General features: G+C 40.2%; 1 protein-coding gene across 1 annotated transcript in view; it reads right to left on the minus strand.

The window, feature by feature from the left end:
- Positions 1 to 554: 554 nt before the first annotated feature.
- The window catches only part of LOC123962925 (polypeptide N-acetylgalactosaminyltransferase 10), a 369,356-nt gene continuing 345,363 nt past the window's right edge, over positions 555 to 24,547 (minus strand). The window contains exons 8-12 of the mRNA XM_046039428.1: positions 20,385 to 20,492; positions 13,360 to 13,581; positions 10,081 to 10,197; positions 7,144 to 7,293; positions 555 to 5,158 (exon numbers count right to left, since the gene is read on the minus strand). Coding sequence (XP_045895384.1) covers positions 4,994 to 5,158; positions 7,144 to 7,293; positions 10,081 to 10,197; positions 13,360 to 13,581; positions 20,385 to 20,492 — 762 coding nt within the window. The 3' untranslated portion in view covers positions 555 to 4,993. The remainder of the gene's footprint in view (positions 5,159 to 7,143; positions 7,294 to 10,080; positions 10,198 to 13,359; positions 13,582 to 20,384; positions 20,493 to 24,547) is intronic.

The following is a 24,547-nucleotide window of genomic DNA, read 5'->3' on the forward strand; positions in this document are numbered from 1 at the left end:
AAGCCTGAAAATACATGTAAATTGATGCTTAAATACACATCGTGAACAATATTTAGTTTTCAGAAAGTCTGTGATTGGTCAGTCTGCAATTTCAGCTCTAAAATATTTAGTTGCTGTCAACAAGCAAAATGGGCCGCAATAAAGCATGAACGTGACAAGATATAAAGGCAAAAGGAGAAATTTTATTTTATATTCTGGTTGCTGTTAATTGCTGGCTTGCTTATGTGTAAACACATGAAGCGACAGGTTTACTCCCACCCGCATAGTCTATTGATTTCTCTTTCTTCTTCAATCTTGGCCAAGGTTAAAAAATGTAGAGGGCTGTCGGGCAGCAGTTAGTGAGCGGTGACAAGTGCTTAGAAAAGACATGACTGTAACCACAACAGTAATTTCTTTGCTTATTTGAAAGATGAGAAACAGGACACATGTACCTGCTCATTTGGGTTTGAAATAGGAATAGGAGGAACTTTTCTTTTAGTTGTCACTCTTCCTACATGGAGGCATGTATTCATTGTTGTATTCATAGTTGTATTTAATGTACAGAGACAAACGGGTTTTCATCCAAATATAGAAACCTTTTTTATTTTACAATTTCAGCAAAAATATCATACAATTCCAGTTTAATTGTACAGTTTGTTAAATATCTAAATACACTTTTACAGTTGCAATGTCAGTAGAAAAAAATATTGGATATTTTTTAATGAGATACAAAATGTACACTTCCCTACACATCAAAATTCACACACATGTACACGTCATTGTGTGACTGGCCGATGACATTAAAAACCTTTGCTCTTATAAAATGATTTTTCTTTACATTGCTCAACGAATTTCAGTCTGACCACTTTTTATCACCACTTTTAAAAAAGTATTTTGTATCACAACAAAAAAGGGCAGCACATACAATGGCCTAACCCCATAAACTGTGGAAGAGTGTTTCTATAGTGATGATTGATGGACTATTTAATGGCATAAAAATACAGTTCTAGGATAATTTCATGTAGTGGATACACAGTAAAAAGGGTTTTTACTTTTCTGCAGTTGATAAAAGCTGGAATAAAGTGCACTGTCACCGTTAAGACTCTTAACTCAACCCATGTTACACTTTGGTCCTGTAAATTAATAAACAGTTTGACATCATCTAGTTTTCTTTAGATCCCCTGGATCTGTCCCACAGAACAATTAATTATCATCATCTGCTCTTGTCAATTCAAACCGAGGCTCAAATAAAGTGAGCTAAACTGACTGAACACCAGCTGGAGGAGCTGAGAGCTGTAGAATTAAGTAATTACCAAGGTGGCCATACTGTCAAAAAGCCAAGTGTTAGTTGTGAACCAGAGCTTGTCCAAAGGTATATACTGTGTACAAAATACTACTTAGAGAACTAGCTAAATATCACCGATTTTGCCTGTCTGCTCTTTGGTGCCAGCCATGTAGCACACAGTGGGTTTAACTGATCTTATTGGGTGAGACGGCTGCACGCTGCTGCTGGAAACGAGACTGATGAGAGAGCTGAGACTGAACTTCACAGCACATGTGCAGGTTTTAGTAGATGTTATTAGTTATATAATCATAATCACGGTGTTTCAGCTGCTTATTATGGTATGTGTAAGAATCGACCTCCCTTTAAATGAAGGTCAAACCAACAGGAATGAAGTTATTTGTGAAACACTGTTACTACACTGTCATCAAACTGTTCTGCAGGACAGATGTGGGAAAAGGAAAAACAAGAAGAGCGACGTCTAAGATGACTATCTCTCTCAACAGATTGTACAGTAACAAAAAACAACTCTTTATATTTGAACCAGTGTCTAATTTCAGCCCAGAATGTGGCCTTGTGTATCCAGATCTCTACACAACTTTGTCAGTACAGTATTCATCTTAATCCTTAGGGGGGGGGGGGAAAAACCCTGAAGTAAATTTAAAACTCTGTTCTTCTATCAGGAGTGCAACGTCAGGAGTTTGTCATTTTTCACACAGTAAAAAAGGTGAGTAAATTTAATAAAATGGGGACTGATGGATTTTCAAACACAAATAAAAATAAATGAGACTGTCATTTGTTGTCCAAATCACAGATTACATGACATACATGATGCATGGGCTGCCAGACTATAATTAAGTCTAGAAAACATGGCAACATCTGATGCCTCCTCTGGCACAGAGGAAAAATCTTATGGTAACTTGACTGAAATATCTGAGGATAATTATGACTACTATTAACACATTGAATGATGGTTGAGCCAATTTCTAAGTCCATGAAAATGACCAACAGAGCTCAGCCTTCAATCTAACAGGGGTGGGGGTGGCACCTTGAGGACATGAGTCCAGATTAATTCCAACATCGACTGTTCAAGTTCTTCAGTGTTGTGGTTAAATACCAAGTACTGTATACACCTACAAAACGAACATGTACCGAATGTTGCTTTAGTAGAGGAGGAATTCTCAAAGAAGAGTAAGAGATATATATATATATATAATCTTCTAGTTTGAATAGATGAATGAAGGATTATGCTTGGCAAGCTAATATTTCTCCTGGTGCTCAGCTGTATAGGTGCCTATTTAGGGAACTGATTGTATTGGTGGAAATAATAAAAATATAAACATCAGCACAGCTGCTGCTTTGTTTTCCAGGTAAAGTTATGAATGTGAAGAATTTATGATTTTACAATGCAAAATGTCTTGGCTGAAAAACTGTTTATAGATGGATGTTTTTGCAACGTCTATCCAGATTTATTTAGCAACTTCTTTCTTTCTTTATGTGTTTTTCTTCCATATTAATTATTTTCATCTGAAAATGGTTCAATCTAATCTACACAAACGAATGTGTCCAAGCACAAACTAATTGTTGGTTAAAAGTACCTCGACTAAGATATGTTGAGCAAATTGCTTTGTGTTTTGGTCTATAACTGACTGTAAATCTAACTGAGCCCAGTACCTGGGACTGATGATTAAAATGGCACAAACTGTACATTGTTCTGCTTCACATAATCGGATTAGAGAATGATGCGGGCGACAGACCAGAACGTCACGTCAAGCAAACAAAAATCATCATCAGCTGACAGGATCAAAACAAAAGGTGGAAGAACATTTCATTAAAAACAAAAGGGATTCAAAAAAAGTGGTAAACAACAACAATTCCCTTTCCCATAAAAGTACTTTGGATTGAACAGGTGGGAAAAACAACATAACAGCATCACGCCATGATTAAAATAGAACAGAGGTCTTCTTAGGGCTAAGGTGAACTTTTCAAGGCTGGAGGAAAATATGATGGGAACAAAAGTCTCTAATGCTTTATCCACAGCCAGCATTACGTGTGTTCGATGTGGTGCCTTCGATGTTCGTGCACCAAAGCCGAGGTCTATTCATGTTCAATTCCAAATGAGACTCAGGAGATTTCTTTTGATGAAAAGATTCTCAGTTTTCAAGAAAAGTCACTTCATGAATTGAGTGAATTGTCCCCTGGGCTGCTATGGATATTTTGGACCACACACACTTTCTGGAAATAACACACACCTACATCTAGTCCTCTTCTAACAAGGCACTAAGATTTCATTCAAGTTTATCATTACACAAGTGCTTAATGCATTTAAAACTCCCACGTTTGTCTCAATCTCAGAGCTACCTCGGCAAGCCTACCCAGAGTAATTCCCCTGTTCGTCTCTCCTCCTGCTGACACAGTTAGCTAAAGTGATGTGTCAGCTCGGTAGTCAGCCAATCAGACGGCCCTGCTGTGAATCAGCTGGCCTGCCAGTCACATAGCTAGTCATCCAGCCAGGCAGGCAGGCAGGCGTCCATTAGCGGTCCTGCCTGCTACTTTGCGCCGTGACCCCATGGCTCAGCCATCTGTGACAAGGTCGTTCCGACGGCTGATTGGCAGAGGCAGGTGGGGAGCAGCGAGGGGCGTGCAGAAAGCAGGAGAAGACTCTAAGAGGTGTGACAGCATTTCTTGTGCCCACCACCACCAACACCAACACCATAACAACAAAAAACAAGCCCTTAGCCAGCAAGAGTTGGCCCGAACAAAAGCTGGCGTTAGACAGCGTTCTCCTCTGAGGAATACAAGAAGAACGTGGCACAGTGACAAACCTGCGGACGACTCATCAATAAATACAGTGAGGAAAAAGGAGCAGGGGCACGACAAAGGTTGCTGTTTCCTTCCCTTACACTTTTTATCAACTTCCACCTGCTACATTCATAGCAGCTCTGCCGACATTGGCCACAGACAGGAGGAGAGCAGACGAGGAGAAACTACAAGCCGGGGGGGTCAGCACACGAGGGAAGAGGGATGAGGAAGGGAACAGAGGGTGGATGAGGGTTGTAAAGGAGAATCAATTCACCAGGTGATTTTCAGAGTGGTTCTGCCTGACTTCACCCAGGTGTCAGGATGACTTTGGCTCAGCAGGAGCCCCCCCAGGGAGGTTGTCAGAGCTGAAGAGACATAAGGGGATTTGAGATGGAGAATGGAGAAGGTGGGCAAGGATGCAGTCATGCAGGTAGATAGAGACAGACGTGCAGGCAGAGGAGGACCAGGAGAGATGGGGGGGGGGGAAGAGATGGAGACAGAGGATGAAGGCAGACGGGGAGGCGAAGTAAAGAAAGGCAATAGATAAAGCAGAGGAAATTTGAAATAGACAAAAGGAATGAGAAAAGAGGACAGAAAAGCCAGATAATCAATCAACAGCAAAATCAGGAAGTGAGACAGACCCACCGCCACAGAGACGCTGTGATGGAACAAAAACATCTCGCACACAAAGTCACAACACAATCCCATCAATCAGACCTCAACTCCGTCTTTCCTCTAACTCGTGTGTTTAACAAACTTCCCCCACGGTGTCCCATCCTGCCTCACTCTGAGCATCCCAAAGAGAAACAGCTATCACCTCAGCGCCAGGTAAACGGGGAGCCAGAGTAAATGTAAAACCGCACTTCACAGCATCAGCAGCAGATCCACTACATGCATCGGGAGTCTGGTTTTTGTGGATGCTGCAGGGAGTCAGTTGGTGCCCCGGTTGAAGTGCTCCAGCACGGTGGCGTTGGTTCTCTCAAACAGCCACTGCTGGCTGGGGGAGGAGGGGTCACACGTTTTCATGAAGATTCTCCGCTCGGTCGGGTTGCTGTCTATACAGCTGTTACTGACGGGGTGATACAGACTCTTGTCCTGAAGGGAGAAACAAAAAAGGATTGTCAAAAGAATGAAAACTTATTTCAAATTAAAATTCCCTATTTAAGCTCAAAATGGTGGTTTTGCAGTTGCCGTTTTCTACAAATCTTAGTTAGCTTAATGATGACTAGGGCTGTGCAATATGACGATGGAAAAACGTCAATCGTTTATTTCATTGTCTCTCAAATACCACACTTTACTGTAGTATTTTGGTGAGGGAATGGCGCTATGCACTGCGGTAACGTTCGCTTTAAGTTGGAATTTGACATCTATCGATTGTCCAACGTAAAACAAATATCCAACTTGAAACAAACTTCACGTGCCTGTGTTCTGTCGATTTATGCTACCTATCGAGATGTGCTATCTAGTGGTTCTGCGCATGCACATGACCCACAAGTGTGGTCTGTTTCCACGCTGTTGCTGTTGGGCATGCCGTCGAGATAGTGGGTGATCGTCAGCAAGTCAAAAATAAAATAATTAGTAGTCTATCAGAATACGCTACCCCTGATATCTTAAATAAAGTTGGCATAATATAGTATTTCAACATGCTCCCCATCTCCTGACAGTACATATGGAGTGAGCAGTGGTGCAATATAAAATGATTCTGTAGTGGGAGCATTATTTGATAGGGGATATTAGTCAGAATACGCTACCCCTGAAATGATGTTATAATATAATCCAAAAACAGAAGATGTCATAATACTGTGAGAGCCAACAAAGGTTGAGTTCAACTATGACCTGGATGACGGAGAACCTTCAGACATATTGTGAGAGTTACACCTTTATGGGATTGGAAATGGGAACGCATAAGGTAGCATTTTTCGATAGGGCAGAGCGACTCGATAGACTCTGCTATCGATTTGTGCTACGGTAGCATTTTTCGACAAGGCGGCATATTTCGTCAGAACAACCGTTGTTGCAGAGAAGAAATTGCATTAAATATAACAGACGAGCAACACGACACTATCCAGCAGTGTGTGTCAGTCAGGTGACGTTTAATGACTTGCTCACGGACATAAAGCTTACTTTATAGTGTGCTAAGACATGCTGTTGTTGTGATGTTAGCTATAGCAGCTGGAGAGCGGTGTGGAGCTGCTGTGCTGCTCTGGGACGGTCTCGTCCTCTCATGTTAGCTTCGTATCGACTAAATACATAAATAAATAAAATAAATGTTTCCTTGCGTTCTGATAAACTGCTATTTCTTAAATGCAAGAATAAACATTCAAGCTGAGGATGTGTTCTAGAGTTGTTAACATATTTATAACCAGTTTTAAAATTAGAAAAAAAGATTTAAAAAAAAGGAACCACTTAGACCATAGCAGAGAACATTTCACCAACTACAAAGGACTAGCCCTGCGGTTACAGAGGGCAATACAAGTCTGCAACACATAAACAGCATGACTGGAAACTATCCTTTTTTACTTTATACAGTATGCATCTTATAACATTTCCAATAAATATTTTACTTTCAGAACAGAGGAATGTTTAGTAACAAAGACGTACATTGGTGTGTTGGGAGATGAGTGTTCACTGTACACACAACATTATGAGTAGAGCTGGGGACATGTAATGTACTGCATTTCTTTACAATGCAACAAGAAATGCTTTGTCATGTTAGGACCTCCTCCATTGCATTGAGATTCTAATTTTAGTGATGTGTTTTAACTTAGTTTGCTGTATTAGTGTTTACTGCTGCAAACAAGCTTGTTTGTGACATTATGCATAACAGCAGCATAATGAGGTCCTATGAATATCCATCGGCTTCAGGGTAGATGCTGTTTAAATATGCAAAACTTTGTAGAATGATTAAGTAGTCTTGAAGTAATTTATTTTATAGCAATTATGTTTGGAGCTTTGTTGTTTTGTACAGAAAGAGGAAGGGAGGGAGAGAACAAAATGTTCAGAAAAGAGAGTCTGACGCACAGAGATAATGTGTTTACAGTTTGGGCTTTGACACCGGTGGACACTTTCCTCTGCCTTACCTTTCTGTAGCGCCACAGCTGGTTGCCCTTCATGCCGTGACAGTCGTACAGGGTGACGGGGCTGTTGTGGGAGATGGCATCAAAACAGACTTTTTTTGTGTGCATGGGGTCGCCCACCCGGACGTCCTCTCTCCATCCAAACGTGAACACCTGCAGGAAACATCTCAGTTGTAATGTCACAAAAAAACATTTTGCAGTGATAAGTCACCTCAACCTTTTCATCAAAAACAGACCAATTGGAGACGCAGCTATTATTAAAGGTTTGACATTTTTACCTTTAATTGTCTCCATCAAGCCATGAAGCACTAAATGTTCTGTTTTGTGCATTTCAATTAAAAGGTCTGGGCTCCCATTAAATCCATTATTGTAATTTAAAAAACAAAGTGATACAGATTTAAAATTCTAAAAGCAGGAAAAACATTTTGTCAATACCTACAGTGTTCTTTATGCGTCGTCTCTGGCTTTGACCCTTGCACTCAACTTTAATTATGTCATTTTCCTTTTTGTAACACTGTCGAGGAGCATTTTAAAAATCTCAAGGTTCCTCTGACCGAGCGTTGTGGCCGCTCTTCGTTATTGGCTGCCTATTGTGTTACTGGCTATTATTATTAATCCACTGAATGTAACTGTAGATGTTTCTCTCTGAGTTTATCTGAGGATCACAGACCAGAGAGGACTCTGTGGATAAAAACAACAAATCTAATGTATCAAACTAAAAGGTTCTTTTTGACTTGCGTAGGTTGTGGATTATTTTCCATGCAAATGGTGGTTAAATATCTTGTAGCGGAAAACATCATAGCAGGGACATCATTTATATTTTTAGTGACTTAGTGAAGAAGAAACACGTAGATCGCAGATTTATTCAGAAACACAATATGAATGAAGAGTCTTGAAGGTTTTACACAAACCTTTAAAAGCATTAGGTAACATTAATTACTTAGATGATGAAGAGGTTAAGATAAAAATAAATAAAACAAAGTTTGAAAGTGGGACGGTTGTGGCTCGGAAGGTCGACGGTTCAATCCCTAGCTCCCCCTGGTTGCGTGTCCAAGTGTCCTTGGGCAAGATACTGAACCCTGAATTGCCCATGTATGAATGTGAGCACTCAGGCTCAGTGTATGAATGTGTGTGAATGTTAGTTTCTGTTTGAGCACTCAGGCTCAGTGTGTGTATGTAGTGTAAAAGACGCTATACAAATACTGAGCATTTACATTTAACTTGTGTTGGGATTATTTAGTCAAGCTTCTATTTCAAAGGTCATCAAGGAATGAACTTCCATGCTTCCCTTCAGAGCTAACATAGAAGATATTATACTTTCAGTGTCTGCACACATGTAAAAATGGAGCACACCGCTGTATGCAGACCAATAAAAAAATCTGTACAAATACATCCACTTTATCTGACTATATTTGAGTCTGTAGGCACATCACAAAACTGTGCTGAATTGATTCACTAACATATTCAAGGATCATTAAGAACTGCAGCAGCTCCACAAAGTTTACTGATCATCAGTATCTATTTATCTAAAAACTAGAACTGGATTGTGATGATTCACCACGCACATGACACTGTGATTGATGTCCTTAATGAATATCTCTCTATCCACTTGTTTGTCATTTTCCGTTTCTGTTGATCACAAAGTTACATTAAAATAAAATGACCACAGTGAACTCAGCAGTCAGGACTGTTTTTTCTTCCTGCTGTTTGAAACAGAGAAATATATGTATATATTTTTTTTAAAGTAAGCTAGAAGAGGAGCAGGATGCATAGTAACTGGTAAAATCAGGCTTTTGTTTTTAGTTTCATAGAGCCTAATAGGTTGTAGCTTATTTCTGATCACATGCACTTGTGTAAATTTGTTTCTGTATCAGTTTGACAGATCAGTTCACATTTCTCAAACAATATTGTTGATTTTGATCTCTTATCTAGAACAAAAATAAATACATTTAAATCTCGACAGTCAGCAGCGTTCCAAGTGGCCGTCACTTCTCCAGCTCACAAAGACTTCCTGAATAAGTTCCTCCACTCCTCTAATACAGAATCAAAAAGCCCTGCTGGAGGGGCTCCTGTGATTTGGAATAATTTTCTCGCTGGAGCTGAATACAGATTGCAACTGTGACACAGATTAAACTACAATGTATTTTCAGATTAAAGCAACTAAACTGTCGGAGCTCTGAAGTACAGTATTTCAACTGTGGAAACAAAAGGGGACATTCAATCTATTATGGTTGCATTATGAGCTCGGCTTAAAGACCTTCAGTGTGACGTGTGAGGAAAAAAACGACTCCTTTAGAACAATGCGGGGATAATGAAGCAGCACATTTCGCATGTGTGCTGTTTGTGTGTTTATGCAAGTTAATTTGACTGTAATGTGTGTTTAGCCGAAGAAATACAATTACTCAGGAGACAATCTATCAACAATGGTGACATATCATAATTCCCCTTGTAATGCGCTGGTTGAGTGTTCTCAAAGTCTGCCCTGTAAACCCTTTTCTTTACTCCAAGCTTTCAAAGTGTTCCTCTAAAAGCGCATGATGCGCTAGGTGGATAAAACAGGAGCCAGCCAGAGCTAAAATTGTGAACCCAATCCTAACAAGAGACCATTTTAAAAGGGACCAGAAAAGACCACAAACCCTCTTTATGTTAAAATGTGGTCGACCTGAACAGACCCAAACAGAACACCAGCACAGGCAGCAGCATGATGCTCAACCAATCAACAAGCAGCCGCAGTCAAAAACATTAGTGTTCTGACACTTTGACAAAGAGACCTGAGACCCTTTCCAATGTAAAATCACCCTACTATCATTTGGACCCAGACCAACTTGGGACTTTTCTTACAGCTTCTGTTATAATGCATTTAGGGTCAAAGTTAAGTTGTCTAACTGTACATTTCTGGCGGATTTAAAGAGTTTGAACAAGGATTTTTATTTTGCTCACCTGCCCGTGGCTCCAGCTCACCTCGCCCCGCCCCTTCACACAGCTCTCCAGGCGGATGGGACTCCCTGATACAAAGTGTTTACTCTCCATACACATACCGCTGCCCACGCTACGAATCTACAACACAAACACACAACGGCAATATCATGAACAAAAACGGGAACATTCAGCTGTTAGCAGATATCATTCATACAACAAGTCTGATAAAACCATGATCACACAGAACATTACACACAAAATTGTTGAGGCAGATAAAAGTTTTTAAATTATAGGCTACCCATAGTTTGGTTTGTTTCGGGTGTAAATAACATGCACATTTATCAGATTCACATTAAATAAATGTGCTCTCAGTCTCTCCTCTCTGACCAAACTTCCAGACAGCAGCCTGGTACGACAGACATATGATTATTTGAGCCAACTGGCAAAAACCTGCTTGAGTTTAAGAAATAGCTTTTCCAATATTTTTTTTAAATTAAAGCAATGAACAATTAAAAATTATGCCTGAAGCTCATTCAACATTTGATCATGTACGTTCTGGTTTTCAACAGTGTTTTTCTGTGCTTTTCCAGCTCACAAAGTCTTTTTTATTATCACGATTTATGTAAAACATAAAAAAGAAAGATAAATCAAATGTCAACATTTGGTCTAGTACTACCATGAACTGAGATTCATACCAAATCACTATACATAAATAAACCAAGAAAACATCACATTTTAAATGTGGTTGAGCAAACGTAGCCCTGGAAGCAGTTTCTCTCAAGGATAAACTTTAACTACTGGCTGTCACCGAAAAAACAAACCAAAAGACCCCCCACAAATGAACAGGGGCCTGTACCACGAAGCAGGATTTGAGCTTATCCAGGTAACTTCGGGGTTAACCCTGGATTTTCAGCACCACGAAGGTGGTTCACTTCTTACCAGGGTAGATCTCCATGGTAACTTATACTGAACGGCTAACCTGCTCCGGAGCAGTCTATAGTGATATAATATTTTAATATTATATAATTTATTTGCTCCCCAGTCTGTTTCACACAGCCTGTCAGCCGTTCAAATAAATGGGTTTCATTTTTCTTATATGGGCTATTTCTTATTTGAGGTTGAATATTATGAGCAGTTTGGTAGCATATTGAAATACTAAATTTGAATATGAACATAGGCTATTAATTTTAGTCTCAGTCTCACAGAGACTGGTCACGTTTTCAGTAGCCTAAATGTTGAGATTCAGTCTTTCAACCACAAGCCTATTTGAGCACATTTTATGGCATGAAGGGATTTTTCGTGTCATTGCTTTATGAAGTTAATTTAGAACAATGTTTGGAACACTTTTGAGTGTGTTAAATAAATTAATCTCATTTTTTGAAGCGACGACAAGTTTTTTTAAAGGGAGGTGGAACGGCCCGTGTCTTTTAATGTGGAAACGCTGACACACAGCTGAGCTGAAAGAATAAGGCTGATATTTTCATACAGCTCATAAGAACACATCAAATGAACGCATTATTATCGACTACGCCTGTTCATTTAGACATTCACACTGTCTCCCTGCATGTGTCAGATGCAGGTGTGCTACTTAGACCATGCCGTATTTCTGTAGTGTTACAGTTTAATCCTCGTTCATAAAATGACGCTCTGCTGCCAGTGGACTTGTTCATGTCTGTGATTGGTCATCTGCTGCTAACACCGCCTCTTTTATGTGAACGCGCTCCCGGTTGAATTGGGAAACCCTGGATTGACTTACTGAGTTGATAACCAGCTTCGTGGTACCGCTTATCCCGATCGTGATTGTTAGGGTTAGTTAAGCCAGATAACGAAAACATATCCTGGGTATGTTGAACTCGCTTCGTGGTGCAGGCCCCAGGTGTCCCTGCGGGATTTTGCGGTGTTGCAATCGCAACTATTAACCCAAATTCAACAAATCCCTGTGAATTCAGCGCAACTTGCAATTTTGACCAATCACTGCAACTTTTCTGTAAATTTGACCAAGCATCGCCGTTTCCTGCAAAACATTGTCATATGTCGACTTGTCATTTCCTAGTTAACAAGTCGCAGTAGACATGTGCGATTCCAACGTCTCACACTTGCCGACAAGGACCGTGAGAAACAGTATCCCGATCTTCTTTACCAAAGTAAACTGTTTTTCAAAACGTGCAGTATTGTGGTAGAACATGAAGGAAATCGTGACTGATGCACAGAGTGGCAGAAACGAATGGAAGAAATCAGACTAGATAAAATCACCATGACACAGGCTGCTGCATCCCGGTCGATTGCAAGTGCTGAAAGAATCAAGGTAAGCTGGTTTGAATATAAAGGGTTAGGGCCGCGAAATCCTGGAAGGACTGTTTCATGATTCCACTATAATTTTAGAAAAAAAAAACAACCTCCACCATGCAGTTTTCATTCAATCCCACAATTTCATCAGAAAACACCCTAAAACATCACAACTTTTCAGAAAAGCTGCTGCCACATCAGACATTTTAGGCCGCAAAAAACACAAAAAAAAGCCTGCGAAATCCTGGAGGGAGTGGCTACTTAGATGTCAAAGGTGGATTATCTTGTAGTCACGATGTCATGGTTTCAAATCTGACAAACCTACTGTTGAGAAAAGTCTCTCACCATCTTTCATTTTCACTCTTTGCTGTTTGTGAAAGTCATGTTATGAATATTTTTTGCAGCAGGTCAACTCTTATTTTCAGAAGATCTTAGGAAAACTCAGGATGTCTTGCAGGGCACTGCTTACTGAAACACTGCCGGGGAGATTATAGCATCAGAGTTCAGAGTGAGAACACAATGCCAAGCCAACACCGCAATCTGAAGGATCCTTCTTGGTACACAATATTTATCTCTCTGGTACGCCGTGTATGGTCATTCTTTACTGGCCTAAATATGTGTAGCCATCCTACTGAAAGCTAGACTCTACTGCATTACCCAAGTCACAAGTATTGCATTTTAAGCAGAGACAGTTAGTCTGTAAATACCTAAGAATGAAGGCTTACACCACACATCTCATATCTTTCAGCCTTGGCTCCGAGGGAATATCCATATCCAGCTGTCTGGTTTAGCAACTTCGAGAGAAACAGTATCACAAACTACTGCTAAGGAGAGTTTGCCTCTACTTCTGGATCTGTGACAGACCCGAGCATGACCTGTATAAGTCCCGTACCACACCTGTTATCCGAATTAAGCCTAAAAATTCCCCCACAGTCACGTAAGTAGAATCATCTTGCTCTTGTTTTAGCTTTTCTTGAGATGGGTAATGTGTTTAAGTCTGAAAGCTGACTGTACCTCTCCCCACGCTGCAGCAGGAGGTTCCACCGGTGGGTAGTGTTTGGGCAGATCCCAGGCCACCTCACTCATGAACCACTTGAAGCTCTTGCAGTTGAGGCGGTTCCTCAGCTCCTTCTGTGACGTCATGTCTCCTGCTGACAGGTGGCGGTACTCTGGCCGACGCTGGTACACGTATTCGGCATATTCGTCCATCCACACCTCTGCCACACGTTTCAGGTTCTGAAATCAGAGTGGAACAGTTTTGTTTTCATTCCACATTTCAGGCAGTTGGCTGACATCCAACAATTTACAGACAACAATACAGAAACTACAAAACTACAAACACTGAATACTCAGGAGTGCAGATATTAGCATTAATTTGGAGTTGTATCTTTTTGCTTTGTTTTTCCTGATGGAAATATCTGGCTCTATAGCTGCTAGAAGCTCTAGTCTATTCACCAGCTACTCTCTAACTTTGCCTGCCGTTTTGTGCAGGGCAGGTAATGTACCGTCGGTGCTGGAAACTGCGCTGATGAGAAAGATGACCAAAACAGTTTCGGGCCATTTAACCACAACAATGAGCTGAACGATGTTCAGTTAATCTGAGGGGAACTGCAGATTAAGGTGATGGTTTGTCACTATCGGCTCTCTCACATAACCCACAGCCTTTAAATCCAATGGCATTACAAAAATATTGCTTGTTTGAAATGTTTTGTTCTAAGGATGAGTTAAGTGGTGACACTTTGACACACAGTGCTACCTGAACGTAAATGCCAACACAAATGTAGATCGCCATAGACAAGTGATTCTCACTGGATGATGATGGATCTGATTGGAAATTTTGTGTTGTTGTTGTTTTTTTGTATTAAAACAGACATCCAGCATTTTATGTTGCTTTGTTGTGTTAAGGTTTATCTTTCAGATGCAGGGTGTCATCCAAGGGAGAGGGAGGAGGAAGAAGAGTTTACAGTTTGGAGAAAAGATGAGCGATGGGAGGATGCAAAAAACGCAACAGATTTTTCGATGACTCACTAAATCACTTATGCTGCTAATATATTGTTATGTGGTGTACATGATTGTTGATGCTAAATCTATTTTTTTTCACTGTGTCAGTCAGTAAAAAGAACATCAACTGTCTTGTTAGCAGATCTTTGTGCTCCTGGACATCACGTTTTTACTGCAACACAGACTAAGCCATCATCTGTACATCCTGCCGTCACTGGTCACTGATGTTTTGATTGATCTGACATGACAAAATGATCAAAGCTGCTCAGTAGAAAGTCAGCTAGTCATCAGTCAGGACCTGCCATCATGTCCCAGAACGAGAGATGAAAAAAGGTAAATAAAAAGAGATGAAAAGATTGAAGTAGTCCTGTTTGGTTGTGCCCAGAACCAAAAACCCTGATCTATACAAACGGAAAAGCGTCATTTTTAAATTCTAGCAATTCTCCAAATTTTCCACTAACACGTCTCCCTGCACTACTAGGAAAAGAAACATGATGCCCAAAACATTTACAACATTTCTGTTCAATAGTCATGAAAACATGATCTGTCTGAATATTTTACTCAGTGTGTAGTCCAACAAGTGGTGGAAGAAGCAAGACAAGACATGTACTGTATGTGACACTGTTAATACAGAGTAAAATTGTCTACACACTATATGGGACACCTACACATTACTTTTATAACATACAGTTTTAAATCCATTGGCACTAATATGGAGTTGGTCACCTCTTTGCCGCTATAACAGGTTCCACTCTTCTAGGAAGGCTTTCTACAAGATGTTGGAATTTATCTGTAGCAATTTCTGCACGTTCATCCAGAAGAGCATTTGTGAGGTCAGACGCTGATGTGGGACACCAGGGCCTGGTTCGCAATCTCCGTTCTAGTTCATCTCTAAGGCGTTGGATAGGGTCCAGGTCAGGGCTCTGTGCGGGCCAGTCAAGTTCTTCTACACCAAACTGGGAAAAAAACCATTTCTTGCTGGCTGGTTTTGTGCACTGGGGCCAAACACAAACTGTTAGAAGAACTGCTGTCTAAAATTGCATGTTGTAGCATCATAATTTCCCTTAAGAAAGACCACACCATGAAAAAACAGCCCCTGCCAAAAGTATTGGGACAGGGGTGTCCCGGTACTGTTGTCCACATAGTGCATGTCTTTCTAAATGTTAAGAAATTTGGGTGACTTTGAAAGTGATAGTTTAAGGATAAAATCAATGGGTTGACATAATTAAGCACCAGCTGACTGGCTAAAATGTAGAGCCCGACCGATATGCGATTTTTAAATCCGATAGCCGATATATCGGCCGATTTTGTTTTTTTCCCCCCTCATTTTAAGAAATGCATGACATAAACAAAGATTATCCCTAAAATTTTGTTATGTTGAGACCTCACTAAGACACCATGACATAATGCAGTATATAAATAAGCTTTGTTATTGTTAGAAATAGTACTTTGAACAAAAGTACAACAAAATATATTAAAGTTTTAATAAATAATAATAAGATTTCACACTAACGTTTCACATTCAAAAGAAGTGGTCACGTTAGAGAACTTTGTTAGGCAGGAAGCCGTGTTACATAGTGGTACAGCTCACATTTATTCACAAGTCCCTCTGGATTAATCATTTCTGACACACCGACTGTAACTAGAGAGAAGCAGCTCGCAGATATATTTAGAATACTTTAAACAATATAGTTTAATCGTTCATTAATGTTAGCGCTCCTCCACTGACAAACACTGCATTGGTTTTGTGGCTAATTTATGTCTAATAATATTTAGAAGTAATGAACTAGGGAGAAATGAGGGGACAATTCACTAGAAGTGCCGCACTATTTCAGAAATGAATCTACAATCACGTCTGTCAGCGTAACCTTAGCCTCCACCACTCTACTCTACCTACTGTAACATTAAACATCCTGCTGTGACCCGTGAGAGTGCAATGAAATTCGGGAGGGCTAGCAAGTCTGGTATGAATGTTTTCATTATTATTTAAGTCATGTAATTGACGTGACGTATGAGCAACTCATCGTGAACACTGAGTGTGAGAGCTACCAGGAGCTCCTCACCCTAGCTCCGGTAGACTGCGGTCAGCTGATGTTTTGTTCTGTGGTGCTGCAGTATTTTGAACAGAGGAGCTGCAGAGCTCTCTCTGGTGGGCAAACTATGCCACACATGACCTGAGGGAAGGATCCGACTATTTCTTTTTTAATAGTCATTTTCGGCTGGTATAAACGCCAATGCAGATATATCTGCAAGTAGCTCATATCGGCCAATAATATCTGCAGAACAATAAATTGGTCGGGCTCTACTAAAATGTGTACTAAAACAAACATATTGTATAATTGTGGATATTCAAAGGAAGCCAGACGAACAGATCTATTGAACAGAAGCTCTATCAAGTCACTGCAGTTAAGCTGGTCATGTCGATAGAAGCCTAAAGTATAACTACATTAAACTAACATGTAAACTACATTTTAACACTGAGCCACCTGCAGGTCTGTTGTAAAGCTTTTGACAAGACCTCTTCCTGGGAGAAATAATGTGACAAGGAACTGTGCAAAACATGACAGAATTATCCTTTCTTCTTTATATTATATATTTTGCCTGCTAGTGTGGCCTACATATATGTCCCAAAATGCAAGTTGGCATGGGAGCTGATTTTGTGTGTTTGCATTTTTGCTGTTTTTAGTTGAGAGATACCCCTTAGATGTGTACCTCAAATGCAGTTTTGGCTCTTCTTTCATCTTTAAATGTCTTTTTATGAGTATGTTTATATCGGGTCACAAGTGTCCTCACTTCACTACAACAAAAGCAGCTTGGAATTAACGGAAAAAAACTGAAATAGTAGTTTGTTTCATCTTGGTCAAAATGCAAAAGACTGATAAAGAAAAAGTTGAAACATTTGGTCTCATTGGCTCAATCATTCTGAGAGTATCGAATTTCAGAATGAAACTGTCTGAGTGGAGTAAAAAAAAAATAATTGCAGGGCAGACAGCTTCTTCAGCTTCTTTACGACAATTACAAACATGAAAGATTTACAACCCGAGCAGTGGGATGTCCATTCATCTGAAGCCTTTGAGGTGTAACGTAATAAAAAAAACACAGAGCCTCTGCAGTAGAGATGCATGACTGAGAATACAGATAGAAGCAGCCTTGGAGGTATGGATGGTGAAATGAATGAGAATACAGGTTCAGCAAGCCTCCCGGGGAAGTATAAATACAAATTGTTCAGCCTTTGGAGGTACAGATGTAGAGGAAAAAAGCCTCCAGCCACACACACACACACACTCCCTGTAGCATAGCTAGTTGCCTGCAGCAAAACTCTGGCTCTCCGGGTGAAGTGGAGCTGAGTGGTTCTCTGTCTCCCTCCATGTTGACTGGAATCGGTGGTGGGGGGGGGTGTCTGGAGGGCCTTTGTTCTCAGTATCTGTACCTGCTGAAGGGAGGTGTTCTGTAAAATAACTACGGCATCTTAATGTGCACAGAGGACATTACTGGCACTCCTGAGTGTTTTTCTCAGCATGAAACAATGGAATGAAATGGATGAGAAATGCTTAAAAAATCAATAGCTGTTTGATATTGAAACAGCATAGAGGCAAAGAAAGACCTGGATTTAATTCTCACCTCAGGCAAATCATTTGTAAACCATGACTGAAGCTTCTCTTGGTGAACCATGACCAAAACTGTACACTAACCGAACTCTTTGTCTCTCAAAACAGTAATCCAGCAAGGGACAAAATCAATGCAGCAGTTTCTCATATAGGTAAACCTTCAAATTACCTTGCTTTAACTGAATATTCTGTCACTGACTGAATTTTTTTTAGCAATGAGGGAAAAATCTGACGGCTTTCTCTCATTTTGACAGTTTAAATCTGAGGGCGATCTACCGTAATGTTAAGTAATTCACATGCAACACTGTCAGTAACCACATGTAGACCCCCTGCAGTAGACCCCTGTCCAGTTGATGGCAGTGTATATATTAAAATTGTTGTCTAGTAGTCCTGTCTTTGATCTCACACACATGACCTCATTGTCTAGCTGGCTTTAGCCATCGCAATGGTACACTATATCGCTACATAGCCCAGCTAATCGTAAAATGTCACGGCAGCTGAGTGTCTGAAGCTTCTTTAGAAAGACCAAGACCAAGATGTGGTTGATAAACAAGGCCAAAAGGGAGGGATTAATGGGGTGAAGTGTGAAGGATGTTAATGTTTATTTGCCAGCATCAGCTACTGTTACAGGGAAGCAAATGGGAGCAAGGAGGTAAAAACCCCTCATCTGCGTGGTAAGTTCTGCATATTAAATGTTATTGTGATTGAGTTGTTTCTGAAAATGAAATGCTTTTAGAGGCTATATCTCATTATCATTTAAAAAACAATAATCACAGGTAATATTTAGTTTATGACGGTATTTTTTTTAACCCCGTCTGACAACGGGAAAACTTTTGCCGCAACACACTGACATCATCCCGTAAGGCGCGGTGTCCAACACTATTGCGACAGATGATAAAATTAAAGTTGCTGTGATAACCATCCAGAGCTATAAAAATCCTCTAAATATCTCAAAATACATTTTATGTATGACAACACTGTGTCCACATTAAATGGCCAAAAACAACAAGAAAATTAGCCTAAATCTCATCCTCCTCTTTCAGCCGCCAACAAAACCTTTCTCACAAGCTCTCCTGCTTGGGAGAAAGCAGACCCTGTATCTGCACCCAAACTTTCAATAAATCTCTTTGCATTCGTAACATTTTCTTTTCTATCTTGAGTGTAAAATTTGTTTTGTTGCTGCTTTTGGCTGCTATTTGTAAAAAAACATTTTCAAAACATTCAAAACAGTTTTTTTTTGTCTGCACCTTTTGTTAAAAAACAGACTTAAATGAAGCATCCCGACACCTCAGACCATCCTCTTTGATGGGAGACACAGCGGTGTTTGTCTCTTTTTATTATTTTGCTAAAAAAATAAAGCTTTCTCCACCATCAGCTGAAGCTATAATGTACATTTAACAGTATGTCAGTTAGTTCAGCCCCCATTGTGTAGGGAAACAAACAGTCCTTGATTCATTATCTGACTTCAATCACACCAGAAATTAAAAAAACCAAATCATATTAGAACGGTTTGTATTTGTGACCTACAGTCTCATCCATTCCTGTCAATACCAAACTAACACACTGGTTATCCAGTCAACTAAAGCAAATCACTTCAAAGAGAAAGGCCTGCTTGTATATTTGACTCTTTTTAAATTACTATGCAGAGAAGGACACATGGGACAAAACAGAATTCATCACAGCCTCGAGTACAGTAGGTATTTTTGTATTGTTAAACTTGCTGCCTGTTTGCTCTCGGCATTCAATACAGCCTCAGTGAGATTCTAATGGTCAGACCCACAAAAACAAAGGCCAAGAGGTTTAATTACATATTCAGCTGAGCCAAACAGAGCCAGGTGTCAGACTGAGGCTGAGTCATGCATAGTGAATCGTGTTTAGCTACAGGCCACATGAACAATTTAAAAAAAAATTCTCATACTGTGTAGAAGTGGTTAAGATGGGATAAAGACATTTAAGCTCATTACTAGAAAACTGTAAAATGTGGATACAGGGTTTGATACGTCCACTGCAAAAGATATGAAAGGTGGTGCCCGATGTAAAAAAATAACTGAAATGTTGATCTGAGGTGTCGCTTTACCCAAACATGTTTCAGTTATATTTGGGGCTAGGTATCAAAATCAATTAATTTACCTGCATTGTACTGGAGTTGAAGCAGAAGTCTTGGTGATAGAAATCTGAAGCTATCAGCATGACTAGAATCCACTTAGTGAGAAAATATATTTTTATTTATTAAATTTGGGTAAACTGATTCTTTAATATTTAAGTGCTCTATAATATTTTTCTTGTTGAAAATGTGAAACATTTGATGTTTGTGTAGAAACATAACCAAAGGCAACAAACGAGGAATGGAAATAAAGACACTTTCCCCACAGGTGTTTTAGACCAATTGTTTGCTGAGAAAGACTTTGTATTCACATGATCCAGACTCACCCTCGCCAGGCTGACCCCACCGGGAACTTTGTAGGGGACGTACTTCCTGTAGATGTGTCCCACCCTGGAGCAAGGGATGTCCTCCATCCGACCACCACACATCCACACCTACAGAAAGAGAGGGAGAGATTAAGCAGTGATAAAGATGATCTGGGGCGGGGGGGGTTTGGTCAAAGCTGCTTTGCTGGTGTTTGTTTAACTGAATATCAGATGAGCTAACAAGGTCAACAAATCAGAGGGATGAAACAAACTGTGTGAGAAAGACAAAGCGCTCGGAGATATGATGGAGACAAAGCAATGGAGAGCAAACAAGGTTAGGATGTAAAGAAAGGGAAAATGGATGGAGTGGGTGGATGACTGAAACAGAGGGGACATGGAGCAGTGTACGCTGTTGCAGGGTACATTGACTGGGTCATGAATCATTGGAGACATGGATACAAGGAGGGAGAAGGTACACCTGGGAAAATAGAAAAGTAAAAAGAGTAGGTAGAGATGCAGTACAGTCAGAGCATAGACTGTAGAAAGACGTCCCTTTTGGTTTTTTGGAGCCAAAAGTGGGTGGAGATGGGGAGGGATATGCACTGCTATGCTTGACAGTTCACCACGGTAGAGACTTGTCAATCATCTTGTAGCCCCGCCCTAAAGCCTCCCCTGCTTTCTGGTCTATGTTCCTCTAAATGGGACCATAATTTACTAAATGAACATCATGCTGTGTTGAAGAAGACTTGAAACTAGCGACTGAGACCATAAACTCATCAGGAAAGAGAGAGTTTACTGAGGGAATAAATCAGCTGAGAAGTAGCCTCATATATGACTTCTTTTTGCAACCAGTGGAGTTGCCCCCTGCTGGCTGTTAGAAATAATGCAGGTATTGGCTTCACTTTTAAGACCTGGAGGTTCCTGCTTGAGTCCAGACAGATTAATATGTTGCTAGGTTAGACAAAAGCTTAACAGTTGCAGATATTAAAGGTTCAGTGTGTAAGGTTTAGTGGCATTTAACGGTGAGGTTGTGAATTGCAACCACCTGTCCAGGCTACCACTAGCCCCACTAACCTTTTAAAGAGTGTAGGACCGCTACGGTGGCTGACACAGGACAAAAGGTGTCTCTTCTGAGACAGCAGAGAGTGGCCAGTCAAGAAATGAGGTTTCTGTAGGTATATGCACTAAGAAATTATATTTATTTAATTATTCAGTAAAACCATATGTTATTGTGACTTGGCCACTGAGAGATAACATGAGTGTGAAACACTGTCACTGTTTCTGCACCACAGTCCATTATAAACCACACATTAGATAAATTTTATACAAACACTGACAAGTGAAACATGTTTACTCTCTCTGTGACTATGGACCCTCGCCAAATCTCGCCAACAATAATATCTAGCCTGCTGCCAGATTATGGTGCTTTGATAGCGGCATAAAATATAAATAAATAAATACTTTGATGGCGGTGCTGAAACAGATCTCAGGACAGCAACAGTTACTCACTTCCTCTTTAGTAGTTTTGCCTACAAAATAAAAGCGTGAGAAACTTGTTTACTGTACTGTGATCCTGAAAAACAGTCACTGCAGAATCCATTTGTTGAAGAGAGAAAAAAAAAAAGTTGTCCTGAGGTGGGATCAAACACACAAGCCGAGTCCTGCACTTTAACAACTGAGCTGACCAAACTCCACGTCAATGGCCTCAAATATTATGCCTTATATTCTATCTAATGGTTTCAAAAATCACTCCGATGCTAAACTTATCTGCAGACCCCTGCTGTATATTATTACTTCTCTTCTTCTTCAAACGTACCTTTTCAACGTAGTGTTGAGCGTCTACACTGCCTGAATTCTACCAGATGTAGAACAAGAGGAACGTAGTGACGAAACGCGCTCTGTAGTGCTGTTTGTCCGTTTTCAGCACCTGTAGAAACATGACGACGCAATATGGCAACGTCCAAGGAAGGAGGGGCCTGCGGTTGTGACTCATTCTTAAGTAATAAAAACATAATGGTTTATTGCATAAGGTCTTTATACACCACTGAAAACATAGTTATGGATCTTATATTGCATTTCTGTCACTAGATCCTGAGAAATATTACACACTGAACCTTTAATCCTCTTCTGAGGAGAGCAGCAGTGAGAACACCACTAAAAGTGACAAAATGACTCCAAAGTTCATGTGTTTCTGGACTGCATGGAGACCAGACCGAGTAAATGACATCAAAGAGAACAATTCAGTCATGCTTAGCTGAATCACAAAAACTGACTTGATTTGTTACTGTTGGAAGGCAGAGACACCTTTTATGTCTATAACATGTAAGCATTTGAAATTTAAAAGATAGATTTTGGGTGATTTGGAACAGAACAGTTTTCTGAAGGTCAGGCAGTTGAACACTTGACAGAGCGCTGCTCAACTTATGCGTCTCACTTTGTATTGCAGAAATCTATGAAAGTGTGACATAGCTTACAGTAGCTCTTGCTTAGGCAGGTACAGAACTGCAGAGAAAGGTAAATATAACTGTTTTAAACTGTTAAACATGCTTGAGCTTTTCAATTTAAACATCGTTGGCCATGAATTTTTGATTGCTCGACTACTCGTTTCAAAATTCATGTCACAGGGATAAATGGAAAGCAATGGTTGCCCGAAATGGTAAGTAAAAAAACTCAAAAAGCATGCAGTTAAAAATTATAGGCAACAATGTGTATTTTTCAATTGATTGTGCAGCATGTCAGTGTATTCTCCATCATTCAAATTAAAAACATCCCATCCAACCATGTTAAACTTTCCAAAAAACAAACTGTGATGCAGGAGACTTCTTGTGACTATGATCACACCCATGCTGGGTTATTCATACTTCCCTTGACCTCTCTTGCCACCTCACAGCACATCGTCCTCCACAAGCTCCCAGATCTTGCAAGCTACTCCTACTACCGTCGTGACTAGAATCTCTCAGTTCGTGTACAGAAAACTACACTACACCACAAGTCATTATTTTTTATTTTATTTTTTTTACAATTTTGCTACTGTAGTGCTTTTATTCAGATTGACTTCCAATACCTCAAAGTAGAGTGTCTTTCTCAAGAACACGTCTGATGATGGGCATGGACTGATCACAGGGGAAGCTCACTGAGTCAATAATGAGAGGAAGGTGTTGCTCTTTCCCTGACCGATGGACTTTTGTTTTGGACATGGTAATTTCCAGTTTGTTGATATTCTGCATCACTCCCCTCCCCTGATCCTCCAGAGTGGACATCAGCTGGCTGCTATTTCAATTCAATTACTCTTTGTCAGGTTTGTTGCACCACTCCAGCTTGGACAAACAGAATCGGGGGAAATAACAGATTGAATCCACCCTCTCCACATCTCGCTGTAGGGAAGGTCGGACCTGCTGTGGCAATCCCTTCTCTCGTCTTCATTCCTGACTGAAACACTTGAGCTTAATAACAGGGGGGACTTGCTGCAGGAGGGATCAAGAGCTTGAGTTCAGCATCTGTAAGATTAAACTGAAAGTCTTACTCACCTCGAACACGACCTCTACAATCTGCTCACCTCAAACCATGAAGACTAAAACCACACCAACGCCATTACTATCTCTTCTAAAAATAATAACTTTAATTTAGTGCTTTTCAAAAACAAGTTACAAAATGCAATGACATTGGTGCCATTCAATATTCTACAACTGAGATTGCATTTCCCTCAACAACATCAACAGCATTTACATACAAGTGATTATGAGTGATTATCTGATTATTTATCTGTTGGCAGTAACCTAATTTTTGTGCAAATGAGGCCCGTGGTTTCCTTGATGAGGTTAATAGACAAAGAGAAACCTGCTTTAGGTGTTACCTGGAGAAACCAAATTTGATGGCCATGCATACTTAAAGTAGCCTGTGGAGTTTTTGAGCAACAGTATCACTATGGAGCACTGTTCTCTCAACGGGTCCCTGTTTTGTTAGTATCTTTCAGCACATGCAGACCCATATTCATGTGCACGTTCATGCAGGCATGAATGCAACACACATTCCTGCAGATGCCGTCACATTTTTCTGCTGATAAAACATTGGTGGCATTAAAATGCTAAGAAACATAGCAGAACTGAAGGAAGGGAAGAAGCAGACTTCAAGAAAGCAAACATGGATTTAAACAATGCAGGTTTCAAATGACTCCAAAATGAGGC

The sequence above is a fragment of the Micropterus dolomieu genome, linkage group LG23 (assembly GCF_021292245.1).
Source record: "Micropterus dolomieu isolate WLL.071019.BEF.003 ecotype Adirondacks linkage group LG23, ASM2129224v1, whole genome shotgun sequence".
Classification (NCBI taxonomy): Eukaryota; Metazoa; Chordata; class Actinopteri; order Centrarchiformes; family Centrarchidae; genus Micropterus; species Micropterus dolomieu.